A 15900-nucleotide genomic window follows, 5' to 3' on the forward strand; every position below is an offset into this window, starting at 1 on the left:
TATCAGGGACTATGATTCCATATTTATTCCAGTAACTGACAAAGTTCTCAATGTATTGAGTTTTCTTCAGCAGCCTCCTGGGGTTTCTTCTTTTTTCTTTCTTTCTTGCGTATTTTTCTGATCTTTATACAACCCAAAGTTTATGTACTGGCCTAATCAGCAGGGCTATTTATTCAATGTCACATACAGGTATTGTATATATGGTGTTCTCTGGTTTTGTTGTTGTTAATTTTGACTATTTATTGATCTCAGACATTATTGATTAATTTAGTTAATTTAGCACTGTTGTTTCCATTAATGTCTGGGACAATCAGGGAATAATATTTCAGTTCCACTTTACCTTTTGCAGGGTGAACCAGGATCCCCAGGAGTTCCAGGAGTTGATGGGGAGCAGGTAAACCACATAGAGTGGTTCATGTGAGCAACCATGGCATGTTTCAGGGGATTATTTCTTTGATCCCAAATTGTATCTTAGATTACATAATCTTATGGTCATTATCATGTTGCTGCACAACCTGTGGTCGCCTAATGGTTGTGTTGCTACATATTAATAACAAAGTCCAACTCACAAAAAATGATTTATTCTCCTTGTTAGGATCAAAACTAGTATTCTGTCAATGTATCTGTTTTTACAAATAACTTGCTGAATAAATATGTATTTTAGGGTCCTAAAGGATCGAAAGGAGATATGGGTGAACCCGGAATGCCTGGAGAAAAGGGAGGAATTGGACTTCCTGGCTTGCCAGTGAGTATGAAAAAAAAAAAATAATAATAATTTTGGCTAAAATACTTGTATTTTGAATCTCTTCCACTATCATGAACTTAAAACAGTGCTGATAAATTACAGATTAGGAGAGAAGACACAGGGAAGAAAAATTCTGAGATTGTTCGGCATCTATCCTAGGAGGAGGTGTAACATTTTCAGAAATTCTCATTCTATTTATGGTCAAACAAAATACTGCTCTGGAAAGACAGAAATTAGTTGGCATGCTGATCAGATTTGCATCTCTCTTTTAATAGTTGTAATATATACGACAACTTGGGCAAATGTAGATTTGGTAAAGTTCAGGAGAAAGGAAATGTTTTGAACACTTGTCAGGATGAATTTCAGATGAATTGTCAAGAATTTTAAATTGAGGAGAGAGAGAAAATACATAAATATTCATAAGCTGTATTATTCCTCTATGTATATATATACAAATGAAATTTCTCATTAAAAATAAAAACAGTTCCAAAAACATATCCATAGTACAATATATCATGAATTGAGTGCAACTGAAGGACTTCTCAAAAATACCTTGCCGCAACTGATAGCTGCTAACATAAAAGCATACCTTTACATTCGTTAACAGTTATTACTGGAGACATCAAAATTGAAAACAACAACAAGAACAAAAACACAACTATATGTGTGTTGTATTATTATTTCCATAAAATTAAGATTTTATTAAACAAATTATCATTTCTATATCGGTTACTAATAAGATTAAAACTGTTTATAAATGCTGTTTTTTTAAATGGTTTTGTAGGGAGCCAATGGTATGAAAGGTGAAAAAGGAGATGCTGGTTTGCCTGGTGCCCAAGGCCCTTCAGTAAGTCTCAGTGTATTGTTGCAGTGGATTTAGTAGTCCAGAAATGGTTCTCTAGCCTTTAAATCTGAAGAACGTTTCATATTCAAGGCTGATCTTTCCTGATATTCTTGACGGTTCCTGTGCTTGAAATTTCGCAATATTTTTGTTCGTTATGTAATTAGAGTCCCTGCTCTTTACAAAATAAAAGGCCTTCTGGTCATAGAGCTAAATAGGGTTTAAGAAATGCCACAGATTTAGTTCTTTTCAGTTCTATTCCCTCATCATAAACAACAGTCGTGCTCAGTTCAGTGAAAGCCTTCTGGTTCTGTAATCAAAGATAAATGCTTTGCAAGATAAGAAAAAGCGATAAATCTAATAAAAACAAAAACCAAATCTGTCTCAACACCTTGTATTCTGCAGACCTAAGAAAGTCCAGTGAGAACTAGACTAGACTGGCTTCAGTGATGTCAGGAGGAATGTGACATGCAACCAAAGATAAAAACTTTCTTGATATCACTGGCCACAGTATCAAATCATTAGAGGGGGAGGTTCTGATCTTGCAGATATCTGTTCCTAATTTTCTGCATTCTTCCTGCATAATTTTCTGTATAATTTTAATGGATTTAATACACCTGTGAAAATGTGTTGTTATTCTGTGCTTGTCCACTTGTGAGTAACATTATTCACATATGTAAGTTTTCCAGGACCAGGTATCTTCTTGATTTTCAAAGCATTGTAAAGGCATTTAAAACAAACAAACAAACAGACAACAAACAAATTAAAACAATACCCTTGTGATATGAATGGGTAACATTATCAGAGCACAGTAAGTTAACTACCTTGTCTATGGTGACATGCACTGAGTATTTGGAAACATAGCTCTGAGGAATGAAAGAGGTTACCCTCTGTCATCACAGGACACTGGGAACCCTGTATCTCTTCAGTGTCTGAGTCTCCTTCTCTGAAATGAATAATAATCTGTTACAAATTAATTTGCTAACTCATTCCCCTTGTTCTGCTTGATTTCTCTCAAAAGAAGGCCTTCCATTTTCAGGAGACTCCACAGACAGTAGAATCTCTCTGTCTTACATTTGAAGGCTGCTTTTGTCATAACTGTTATCGCAAGCAGTCTGTGGAGCACAGGGGCTTAGCATCAGACTGGAGACCTGTTTTAGCATCCCTGCTCCCACCTTGCAGGTTACAATAACAGCCCTTTGGGGTTAAACCCAGGGAGAGAGGTGGTACTGAACTGTAAACGTCATCATGAAATTCTCTGCCATGGATTTGTTCGGAATACAGAAAAACAGCACAAAATATGCATGCAGTAAATGCTGAGCAACCTGATTACCTCTTTTAATGACTTCAGGGAATTCTTGGAACAAGTGGGCTAAGTGGAATAAAAGGAGAGACAAAGGGCAGTCTTGAAAATGTGCCAAACCCTAGCTTGAATTGTTTAGTAACTTTTTTCCATTCATCATTATCTGAGAGGAATAAACTCACGCATCAGCTTCTTCTGCTCCCGTAGATTATGTAGTATAGAGATAGCTAAGGAGCACATATCATAAAATATAAAAAGTTCAAGTATGTCTGCTCGGTACCGCTTTAGAGATGGTTTTTCCCCGTGGTGTTCTGAAGTATATCTTAAAGCCTAGGAGCAAGAGTCAGGAGACAGGCGTCTTGCCATATGGCACAGGCAGTTCTACACTTCAGGTACCCTGTCTTTCAAATCAAAATAATTCCCATTCCTAAAACCCTTTCTAGATATGCTATCGTGCACTGTTGCATAGCTGTGTTTCTAAGTGCTTGCCAACAGAAGAAAGATCAGTCTGAGTTTTGGTATTTGTGGGGGAGTTCTTTACTGTGCGTGATTTAATATCGTTGTTTATCTGTAGATCATAGGACCACCTGGACCACCAGGGCCACATGGTCCTCCAGGCCCCATGGTAAGTCTGGGAGGAAGAGAGGGGCTGGGAAGGGTTTAAACCCTCTTCTCATTTTAATGCCTACTTAACTGAAGTGCTTTGAGGGTATACGACCATTAGAGAGGGACCTAATTTAGGATCTTTTCTACATGTCTTAAAGTTCTTATGAAGTGAAGAAACAAATTGCACCTGCCTATGCTGGTGTAAACATGATAGTGGTCTGGTTTATTCTCTAAATCAGGTGTTTACATTTGCTTTATTGGCAGCTGCATTTCATTTGCAAGGACAAAAATACAGATGCAATTTGCACCCATATAGAGAAGCAAACTCTTTTAAAAACTTGTGGTGTGTTTTTGTAATTGAACACGGTATCTTTATTTTCAGGGACCTCATGGTCTGCCAGGCCCAAAGGTAAATTAGTGGCTGTCTTGAATAGACGTGCTCTGGATGCCTGTGAAGTGCCGTGCTTTGTTCTTTAATGCATGCAGCAATGTTTTGTCTGATCTCTCATTTAATAAATGTTTCTGATATTCTTAAACCTTAAAGCAGAGTTTAATATTGACAGATAGCTTAAAAGATTTTAAATTTTCTGTGATTTCTTCTTGTTAGTATTTCTTCTGAACATTGGCTGAAATCTGATTCTCTTATGGGTAACTGTGGTGCGGCACTAAAGTAGTTTCCCGTTTGTGGGCAAGTTACCATTCCAATTGCAATTGGAGTTACTTTTGAATGTAGAAGTGTGATATTCACTCAGCAAATGAAGTCAGATAAACCCTTCTTCCTTTATGATCTCTTGCCTGTCCTTCTTCCAGTATGAAAACTTTCTTTCGTGCCATGTACTTTTCTGACCAGTTCCTTCACACATTACACAAGTTCCCTGCCATAATCTTATATGTGTATCTTCTTGTTTTCCAACCTAGAATCCCTGATTGGGCAGGTTTTCAATAATATTTGAATGTTTTATACAGCATAGTACATGAAGATACATTGTAAGGACTCTAAGCATTCATTAGAGCTAGTGTTGCTATCGAGCATGATCATTTTAATCTTTATGGCTCCCTAATCACATACACCTTTCCCTAAAAAAATAAGAAGAAGAGGGTTTTTTCATTTAGTTTTTAGTGTGTTCTTTTCTAAGGTGTGAGACAGAAAATCTTCACAGGCTTGACTCGTTATGAGACTATTTGTATTACCTTGGCGCAAGAAGCTAGAGTCATAAATCATTTTTTGAAGTCAGATCTGTTCCACCAGACCTGCCTTACCTCAGGCTTTTGGCCTGACACCCAGGCTTTTCTGAGATTTCTCAGGTCTGTTTCCAAACTTTCAGCATTTTCGGTGCTACTGCTCTGAAAGTCACATTGAGTCGAATGGAAGAGGAATGAAGAAACGGCTACTTAGGGCGCAAAGTCAGCAGATGTCTGGAGTTACTTAAGGCAGCAGACTAGATTCTATTCTGAATTTTATTTTAAATTTATATGATATAATGTAACATAATACATCAAAGGGAAGCCAAGGAACAAGTCCATAGGGAGCAGCCTGTATGAAAAATGCACATATTTCTGTTTCCCAAAAGAGGCAGGCACGGTCAATACCCTTTTTGACTGGGCAGCCCTCATGCTGGTGTAGTTTTTTGTGATGTGAGAATGATTTATTAGTAATCACATGCCCACCATTATCCTCTTACTAATGTTTAATGTAATAGCCTATGCATAATTTAGCAATCACAACAAGACAAGTGACATTTCTTATGTTGGTTAAACCTCTCTATATGAGAACAGAAACTATAGACCTCGAAAATAGCATCATGTTGTATAACGTATACTGCTGCTTTTAATTTGTTTCTGTTTAATTATATATGCTTAAAGGTTTAAAATATCTTTATACGAGATTTTGCTGCAAATTCCGGTTTGCCACAAGGAATAATATAGCTTCCTTACAAAACATACTTTTCAGGAGATCCCACTGTAAAGCCTTAAGTTTTGAGGCTTGTTTTTCAGAAAGTTTTCTTTCAGTTTGAATTACTGAATGGGGTGGATTGTGGGATTTGAGGAAATTCCACAAAACCCTGAAACTCACACTTAATTCAAATTACTTAAAGATAGTGATAATTATTAGGAAAAGAATCAAAAGATTCTGTTACTCATAAGTTTCTGGTAGATTTTTTCACAGAGACTTGAAATCTCCAGCAGATACCTCCCAGGTATCTTGGCACAAGACTGTAGCTGCATGTAGATTGCCAGCAGGCCAAGAAGGTTGAATTTTTGTCCTTGTTTTAAACTGGAATTTGCGGCTGTTTCTGAGACTGGCTTCTTCTATCCCGCTTAAACACCCATTATAGCACCAAAAAATTGGCATTTATACTTTTACGTTTAGGGTGAACCAGGGTTAAATGGTCTTAAAGGATTGAAGGGTGAACCAGGTCAAAAGGGTGACAGAGGGCCCCTTGGTCTTCCAGTAAGTAAAAAACCCCAAACCTATTCAATCTCAGTACAAGTCACAAACTTCTCTTTCTATTTTCGATGAACAACTCTGGTTTACTCAAAAGCATACATACCATGATAGAGCAGAGTATCAGTCTTGTTTTGTTCTACTCAGAATCTGTGCAATTGTCTGAAGTAATGTCCTGTAACACCCAGTGCTGTCAGGTTTATTTTGTTATGTGTCAGTTGAAAGTGTTCAGTGTCATAAGGATGCCATCAACCCCATTACATTAATCATTTTGTTATTTAAGTGTTGTATGGTGTTTGCGTTGACTAGGGAATCTTCCCGTCTTCCCCACATCTTCAGTTATTATTCCTCTGCACTTCTGCAGGAAAAAAATGGAGGGGTCTAACTAAGCAAAGTTAAAAATTGGCTTAGGGAGTTGTTTTTTTTTTTTTCCCTTAATTCATTAGGGGTGCTGGATTCTTCCTTTTGCCTTGTTCTTGGAAGTGAAGGTCCTAAAAAACAACATATTTTTTCATGGAAATGTTATGGTTCTTAAAATATAGGTTGACAAAAAGAGAAAATACTTTTGTGCTTACTTTGTGTATTTGAAAGCACTCTAAAAAAATAAAAAAATAATAATAAAAAAACTTCATTTTTTCCACATGGAAAGTGCTCATTTCTAATTTTTTAAACATGAGGATTGCTCCATGTGATCACATTGCTAGTCGTAAAACGGAGGAAAGAGATTTAGTTGACCCAAAGAGAACAAAACCCCTCTGATGAATATTTTCAAGAATTATGTACAGGGCCTCTGGACAAGGTGAAAATTCTCACTGATTTTGACAAAACTGACTATTTTTCAAGTTGTCAGCTTCAGCTATGGAAAGAGGGAACTTTGGAGATGTGATCCAAAGAAAATTTGAAAGGTCTGATCCCTTGAAAATTGCTAAGACAAGTGTTTGGGCTCTTCCAGAAGTGTTTGTTTTAACCCGGAGCAAAATGCTCCTTTACTTTTTCAACTTATACAGACCTTATCATACTCCTTCTCCTCCTTACTTTTCCTAAATGTCATTTTACAGAGCAAAGCCAAAATGTTTGATTTTTCTAAAAGTGGCTCATCTTCACCATTAGTGAATTATGTCTTTCTCTCTTTTTTTTTTTCTTTTTTTTTTTTTTTGGGCCCAGCTTTATTCCCTATGCCTCAGCTATCCAAGTAGTTTTGGCCCTCTTAGTCCCAGCACTGTTGCCCTCACTGCTGGGACAGCCGAGCAGATCCTTCACAGCTGTTATTCGCATAAAATCCACCAGAGGTCCTCCCGTCCCCAAGGATGCTGAAGTCGGTAGCCCTCAGAGCCGGCTGCTACCCACTCGCCAGCCCTAGGCTGAGCTCTGAGCTGGAAGAGCATTGGGAAAACAGGAAACCTGCTTGTCTCCCGGGCTCCTGGAAATGAATGATGCCATTGTAGTCAGGGTCCAGACTCTGTTAGCTGCATAATGCACTATTCTTGCACTTAAATACTTCCTCTCACTATTAACATACATTTTTCTTTGTGTAGTAGAGTATGCAGTATTGTCATTATTTACAAATTGGAAAGTAAGCAAGTAAATTACAAAGTAAATATTTGTGTGTTAAGTCTCAAAAACACCCTAATATCTGGTGTTTGTAGCATTTGTGTAGCCTCATGCTTATTCTGGTCAATTGTACCACGATGGGAAGGCAAGGGCAGGTCAGTGATGTTGCACCGATGTCAGAACAGATTCAGGCCCTTGATGTTTTATGTGAATTTTTAACTAACATGCTGTAGCAACGTGATACCCATTCCAGAACCCTGTCACAACTTGTACTGTACGTTTGAATTATGTTTATTCATCAGCACCACTTACTAATCTCACGTTCTTGTCATCCGTGTTATACCCATCATCCATGCTTCCACCTAACCACACAGGGAGCATCTGGCTTAGACGGAAAGCCAGGACCCCGGGTGAGTCCCTCGTCTTTCTGTGTCACTCTTCGTTACCGAGTCCGTGTGCTTTCCAGCTGGCCACACTCTCTCAAGGCATGGAGGAATGAAGGCCAAATGTCACAGGCATTTTCCGTGCCGGATCAGAGGGGGCTGCGAGCAGACTCTTGGGGCAATGTGTGGGGGAAGGAGAATGCGAGTATCTGCAGAAAGAGCTCTGAATCTTACAAAGGCAGTTTGCTTTTCATTTTTGGTTGGAGAACTGCTGCAAAGCCTGTGCTGGTTGGGGCACTTATTTTCCTGAGAAGGGTCAGGGATTTTTTTTTACACAGGAAAACATATTTGTTTTATGCTAATATGGAATCAGCAAAATGGATGCAGATGTGCTGGGGTCGCACCACAGGCATTCTTATATTTAAAATAAATGTTAAATTATTTGTTTCTTATCATGATAAAGAAGTGGATAAAGTGAAAGAAGGATAGAGTTATGTATCTGAAGGTTTCTGTAAATCTGCCGTTGATCACTGCAACGGGTGTATCCACCTTGTAGGTGGACATTTCAATTTACAAAATCAGTGCTTAATAATAAATATTGTTTGAACTTTCAAATTCTACTGGCCAAATTTCTTTCAATAAATTTAAACTCTTTGTACGACTTCCATGAATAAAGTCAAATCCAACTAGAAAATAGATAGGTTACTATCTAACATGAGAGCTTACAATGTAGCATTTTGAAAGCCAAATGGATTTGTTTGCCCAGGTCCCAGCACAATTCAGTCTGCATTTTCGACTGGTGAAGGCTGATTCCATGTTAGTTCTTGGCTAGAAGACAGCTATTAAAACTAAAGACTTGTGAGAACAGGACCTCTCTCTTACCTCTTGGTTTCCTTTCGCAGGGTGTAGATGGCCCAGTTGGTCCCCATGGCCCTGCAGGTCCTAAAGGAGATAGAGTAAGTATAATATCTGTGGGCTTTTCTTTATGAAGAATGTGCCACAATAGTAAAATATCATACGGCTACTTATAGTGTGCCTAGATGTTGCTAAACAGAACACTATTTCATCGTAGAAAGATCAACCCAGAACTGTATAAACATTCAAGTTACGTGCACATTTATCCATGTAAGCATTGACTTTATAACTCATTAACTTCAGAAGAAATGGCATTTTGTGATTACTAATTGGTAAGAAGCTTACAGGACTTTTAAGTTTACAGTGCTATGCAGAACGTTGTTTTTTTTTTTTAATTTCATCAATTAGTATAGATAATTTGAGAGAACAAACTGGAAGATAGTGTGATCTGTGATATATATATATATGAAATGGTTAAAACCAAAGCCAAAAAAAAAAAAAAAACCAACCCTGAGTATTCCTGAGGTATTTGCACTTAAGTTTTCTATCTTGAAAACAATTTTTAGCCTCTATAAAGTTTTTGTTTGTTTGTTTGTTTTTTAAGCATGGAAGTTAGGAACCCTCCTCTATTTAATTTGAAATATTCACAGTAAATTTTCTCCAATTGAAATAGGATAGAGTCCTTAATCTTCAGCTATGAGGCTGTCATCTTTAACAATACTGCCATGAACTTGTACAACAAAAAAAGATGATACCTTATACTAACTAAAACTTCCAAGGATTTCCCAGCCCAGACTCATGTCTCTTTGAATTTCTCAGTTTAACAAAACAGCTGTGCTAAAACAACTTCAGACTCGATGCACTGGGGACACAGCCATATGGCTCAGGTCCAGTTAACATTAGCAGCAGTAAAATAAAGATGTATGTGATGTGAGCATTCATTTCTATAGAGCTGTTTGTTGAAAAATAAATACAAGACATGCAATGCAGTCCAAAATAGGAACAGTAGCCTGTAGTTAACACTCAGGCTAGTTCATGGTTAGTCTGAAGGGCTTTATTTATTTTATTTTATTTTATTTTATTTTATTTTATTTTATTTTATTTTATTTTATTTTATTTTTTCCTAGGGGATTACAGATTCAAGTTTTTCTTTTTTTTCAGCTAGGACATAACTTCTTTTCTATCAACTCTGTGTAAAGATGGCTCAACACCATATTCAGCATTTCAGAAAATACTTGAGATGAAATACACATATAGAAGTATATAGAAATACCGTGCATTTTGTTCTTGTATTATGAGCTTTTATTGTGAAGGATGTTCCTGTTTCTGGTTGAAATTCCTTTCAAAAACAATGCACTATGATATGTGCTATTCTTCTAATGTATTGAGAATAACTATAAATATTCTTCCTTATGAAGTATCCAAGGTCATAATAATTCATACTGCTGGATCTAGAATCAGCCTTATCATAGTTGCTTAAAAGTTGTATTTAGAAAGGAGCTCAGAGCTGCTGAAATGTAAATCAGTTCAGTAATTCCATACACACCGAGGGACAGATTTACAAAAATACAGAAGCTAAGGTGTGGAAAAAATTCCTGAGCATCCACCATTTTCTGTGCAGCTGAATGAATGGGAGGAAATTCACAAGAAAGATGGAAGAATTTTTTTCCAAGCAGTCAACTACCAAGATTATTGCTGTAATTGTTTATTTAATAATTTAATACTGTTTGGGAAGAGTTTTTCACAGAATACTTATCTAACAGTTGGCTGGTGTCGGTATATGTCTTGTTATCTAAATAAAAAATCATATATTTTTAATAGAGTCTTACAATTGCGTTTGTAACTGTTGAGCTTGTTTATCTGAAAGCAGGGGGAGAATGTTTTTCCTGTAGATTTCAGACTTTACATTTTAATTAAAAGTTGTGCACAATGCCACCACTCTGTCGCCGGACCGGATCACATTTTGTCCATGCTGATAAGAAAAACTTTGGACCAATATTAACCTAGAAGGGCACTAATGAATCCAAAGCTGAAATATAACCACATTATATCCAAAATATAACCACATTCTTAAGGCCACATTATTTAAAATTTGGAAAGACTATCTCACTTTAAGAGAATACTTGTAAAATGCTGGTCACTGTATGTTTGTGTCTCTTTAAAAGTTGACGAAAAGAAAGTGTAATTAAACTAAAACCTAATGATTTCTTCAGTAGAAACTGTGGTTTCATTGTTGCATAGGCAACATATGTGCAATGATGAATTACTCATCTTAGGTAGAACAGACCTGTACGAAATAGGGATTCTTGGTTTCTTTCAAATTTAGCTTTTTAATTAAAATAGAAAACATCAGTCAGTCCTCTATGCAAAACTTATTTAAATGGTGAAAAACTGGACTATGGAAATAGTGAATGTCACTAGAAGATAGGAAACCATGGATTTTAGAACAAATGTCCTATTACTCACTGTACGAGCTTAGCCATGCAATTTTCTCTCTCAGCCTTGAGCTGTTCATTGATTATTAAAAGCAAATGCAGGATTTAACATTTCATTAAGGCTGATACTGGTGAACATTTCAATACTCTATGTGTTTGTGTATTTCTCTTGGTAGAAAGAAAAATGGTGGTTAACAGTTTGAATTGTTATCACATATTTTAGACCAGTGTCTTTCAGCCCTTAAGAAATTTTTCAGCTATTGAAAAATTGAAAAATATCATTTTGCTAGGTGCTTAGACAGCTTTTACTGAGGCCGTCTTCATTAGATGAAGGAGTTGATTGTAATAGGCCTCAGGGTCTGGCTTTGTACCTGTTCATCTCATTTGTATATTGCCCTGGGAGAAAATAAAGAACATTGGTAAACAGACAAACCTCTTGAACTGCAACCAGTGAAAGGGGATGTGTAAAACTGAAGTGTACTGACAGGCAGAATGTGTATCCAACTTCCTGTCAGGCTATAAGAAGCTGAAAGAGACAAAATTAATGTAATTCTAATTTTGGGAAACACCCGCCTGGGTGGCAAAGACCTGTTTTTGAGTTTGCTTTTAGCTCTCAGACATATAGCCTATGCAAGGCTGTCATCACTGCACAAGTTCTGCACTGGGAGGAAGAATGCATTCTTTTTAATTTGGTTAAAATGTTTTTCACCATGATAATGGCGTGAAATCTCCATCAATCGTAATGGAGACACCAGTTATGCAGTTTTATTCCTGTAAACCGTATTCACCCATGACTCAAGAGACTGAACTGAAATAGGAGGCAAAACACAAGCCTATGGTTTCTGTTCTTTGAGCATTGATGAATTCTCTCATGAAAAGATCTTAAAACTTTTTCTGAACTTTGCAAATATCTATTTCCCTGAAGGAAATACTTTCTTCTGAGTGCTAAGGGCAGTATGCCTATGACAATTCATCGATCTTCTATAATCCATAAACATTCAGGACCTCATCTGATATTCCAGACACGTCTCAGCATGTGCTTTGGGTTGGAGGCAAAAACTGTGAGATACAGTTCTCTGAATGTACTCTTACGTAACAGATGAGATTATTTCCCTAGACTGATATGCTAAGCATTCAGTATTTTTATGTCTACCATATGTTTAGCAGTGTTATAGGCCTGCCTTGTGAGGACTTTGTACAGTCATCTTTGCTGTTTAAGACTGAAAAAAAAAAAATACATAACTAGTCTTGACGTATTTCAAGTATCAATCAAAGGATTTTCTAGCTGTTATATACATAGGTCAGCACATTAGTTTCTTCTCAGCAGAAAGTTTTACAGCTGCAAAGGAATTCACTGTTTTGTAAATCAGCTGTTACTTCCCCACGCCTCCTATTGCTCTGCAAGGGCATCCAGCCTCAGTGCTGCTCAGTATCGGCTGGAGGTTAAAAGCATGAAAAAAAAATCAGGCATTACACGTCTGATCTCCTCCTCTAAAGTGAGTATAGACAGCATCAATCTCCATAAAAATATAAAGTATCTAAAACAATCAAATGTCGGTTTCTCTGACCAGCTCCTTATTGTAGTGATTATTTAACAACTGGTTCAGACACTCGGTTTATTCTGGTGCCTACATTTTTGTATTATCCAGTCAATACAATCTAGATTTAGCAGCCAGTTTTTAGAGATGTGAGGGACTTGGCTGTGCAGATGGTCAGCACTATTAATTAGGCATCACTGCCTTGTGCTTTTAATAATAAAGAATAGAGTAATGAATTAATAATGAGTAGTAAATAACCTAGATTTTTAAAGGTCTTGTATACATGATTATCTCAAGAGCTAAAGTGAGGCAATTGCTAGAATGGAGCACAGCACTTTGGTGTGACAGAAGCCTTGCACAAAAGCTTGTGGTAGGTTATGTTAAGGAAGGGAGGCACGCTCAGTGCTCACACTTACGTGGGCTAATGTCAGCCAGCTCAGGAAGCTTTGCTCCATTGTCAATCAATGGAAAAGTTTGGCCTATGTTATATCCCAAAATGATTTTCATAACATTCCTCTAGAAGCTGGAAAATCTTCCATGGATTTTAGTGCTGAATTAGATCAAACTTCTGGAGTAGTCTACTTGTTTTTCCTGCATATCAATGCAGTTTTGATGTAATAAAACACTGTATTTACATCTCTAATCTAGAATCCAATAGAGCAGTTAATAACACATCACACTGAGTGGGATAATCTCCACAATGTCACCGGTAATAGCATTGCCTGATTAAATACAAGCTTTGATTGACATGTTGTTTTTGCTCGTCACTGTGTCACATCTCAACGTTGTGCTGGAGCTTGATGCAGTATTATCCTCAGTTTTCATTGTATTTTTACTGAATGCAATGTTGCAGCTTTTAAAAGCTTAATATTGAAATCAGTGCAAGTCATTTGGAAAAATATTTTCAGTCACTAACTCATTTGAAAACAAATATGCCCAGAAAGTCATTTTGCTTAGGAAGTAATACATGCCTCCTCCCCGCCCCCTGAATCATTTGTTGGATATTTTTTACTCAGAAGATTTGGTAATGCATAAACTTTAAGACAAAGAAAGCACTTTGTAGAGTCACTTCTGTATAAGCTAGACAGTGTTTTTGTTTAGTTGTTCTGTAATCTTTTCTTAGGGTGAAAAGGGAACAGTAGGTGACCCTGGACCCAGAGGACCATATGGCTTGCCTGTAAGTTGCATGTAGTTTTTAAACATTGCTCTTTTCAACACTCCTTGATTAAACTCTGTGTTTTATGACTGCTTTTGACCTAGCAATACAACTAGTTGGAAAAAACAAACATAGATAATAATTCCTGACAATGAGAGATCACTGGCCTATGTGATCACTATCACTTCGTTTCCTACTCAGGCATGTATGTGATTATGCAAAAGTAATGAAACAGACCAGCCACAAAGCAGCAAGAGAAAGGAAAAAGAATTCTAAGTGCTCCTCTATCTGCAGCTTGTGGTCTTGGCTGTCAGGGGACTGTGCAAGAGTGGCAGGAGTTTGGGATGAAATGTGAAAAAACGTGATTGTCTTAGTCTCCATAAGTTGTTTGGATTTCCTTTCTGCAAGGCTCCTTTGCCATTGTATTTTTATTTTATTTTTTGACACTTCAGAGACAACAGGTTTGTTTTCATTTCTGTGTGTTGTGCTCAGAAGCACTTTGAGAAGTTCATTGGTGGATCATTCATGTGTGGAGATGGTATACTTTAAACCATTTCAGTCCTGAAGTATGAGTAAGAACTTCCTTTGGCTGAATGAGGATAGCCTCACTAAGATCAGTCGACTTACTTTGCGGATGACTGGGCCAGCTGTGTATATGTATGTACTCTGTATGCTGACAGAAGCAAAGCTGCATCAACGTGCTGTGCCAACAGAACCAGCCTCTGTGAGAAACTTGCAATGCTTCCATACCCTCTCCAGTCTAATCTGTTTGAGCCAAAATTAAGTTGAATACAGGCTTGTGATTTCATTGGATGCATTTAATTGGATCAGGAGTCAATGACTAAGAGACAAATTCAGGCTCTGTGGAATGCTGGACTAACTTGCAGTGCATGTTTATTTGAGGGTCATTTTTGTAAGTTAAATTTGATATTAAAAAAAAAAAAAGAAGATTTGTTTCCTCTTCTTGAGAACTATTTTTAGCCCACTCCCGGAACCTGCATACAATCAACAGCAAAATTTTACAGTCAAGTTATCAGTTCCTGGAAATGTTAAACACTGATGGATGTGTCCTTCACTAATTGCAATGCTATGTGTACAGTCTTAGCAATGTGTGATACCACTGCACAGAGTGGACGCAGAAGTGGGGCATTAAGTTGGCCTTTTGGTATCAAAGCTTAGCGACACTAATGTAGTTTATATGGTTCTTTGGCAGGGCAAAGATGGCGAGCCTGGCCTTGATGTAAGTAATATGTATGACCAGTACACTCATGATGGTAGGTAAGCTTCTCTCAGGAAACAGCTTACTGCGTGTAACACATTTGTTTCCATTTAGTGTGCATGCAGTATCTACAGAGAGTGTACTAAATGCTGCATTTGCTCTCTCCCTATGACAAAGAGAGCAAAGAATGTGCAATGTACGTCCCTTGTCTGCCTGTCCCACCAGATATAGTGCTCAGTAATACAAGTAGTTGCTCCTTTGGAAGTCGATAGGCTGAAAAACTGCACTTGGTAAGAGAACACTTCCACAGTCAGACCTGTGGCTCACTTGGAGCAGAGCAATGAGTCACTAACATTTAAGTAAATTTATCACTAATTAAAGAGAACAATTCCATAACTTCCAAGTGATGCATTTCAAAGTATAGGCCCTTTCTTCGGGTTCAAGACTTGCTGAAAGCCTTTCTCTCCTGTCCTCCACCAAAATCCCTAATTTGGAGGAGTCTTTTCCAGAAGCTACATTTGCTACATAGCATGGACTATTGCCATTTTGAGTGATATAATTTCTTTCCGTCACTGGCAAAATGACTGCCAAACACCATGACTTGCTTCACATGCTCTCATGCATGCATGCGTATGCATACATCACATGTACATACAACGCATGTAGTGAAGTCACCTTTTTGTACATTTTCCAAGAGTATTTGAAAGCTTAGCCTGCATGTGAGTAGAAGTCAACCTATCTTTGTCCCTTTTTTTTTATAGGGTTTCCCTGGTCCTCGAGGAGAAAAGGGTGATATAGGAGAAAAGGGAGAAAAGGTGACCA

The 15900-nt window shown here is 37.4% G+C and overlaps 1 protein-coding gene across 10 annotated transcripts in view; it reads left to right on the plus strand.

The window, feature by feature from the left end:
* The window catches only part of COL25A1 (collagen type XXV alpha 1 chain), a 304900-nt gene that overhangs the window by 274846 nt on the left and 14154 nt on the right, over positions 1 to 15900 (plus strand). For 8 of the 10 annotated variants that reach the window (XM_083833714.1, XM_083833711.1, XM_083833715.1 and 5 more), the window contains 11 exons: positions 350 to 394; positions 665 to 745; positions 1530 to 1592; positions 3464 to 3514; positions 3878 to 3904; positions 5867 to 5947; positions 7867 to 7902; positions 8778 to 8831; positions 13827 to 13880; positions 15073 to 15099; positions 15840 to 15893. In XM_083833714.1, the coding sequence (XP_083689840.1) occupies positions 350 to 394; positions 665 to 745; positions 1530 to 1592; positions 3464 to 3514; positions 3878 to 3904; positions 5867 to 5947; positions 7867 to 7902; positions 8778 to 8831; positions 13827 to 13880; positions 15073 to 15099; positions 15840 to 15893 (573 nt within the window). The remainder of the gene's footprint in view (positions 1 to 349; positions 395 to 664; positions 746 to 1529; positions 1593 to 3463; positions 3515 to 3877; positions 3905 to 5866; positions 5948 to 7866; positions 7903 to 8777; positions 8832 to 13826; positions 13881 to 15072; positions 15100 to 15839; positions 15894 to 15900) is intronic. The other 2 variants (XM_083833717.1, XM_083833712.1) reach the window with 2 other exon arrangements.

This window comes from Anser anser (genome assembly GCF_964211835.1).
Source record: "Anser anser genome assembly, chromosome: 4".
Lineage (NCBI taxonomy): Eukaryota > Metazoa > Chordata > Aves > Anseriformes > Anatidae > Anser > Anser anser.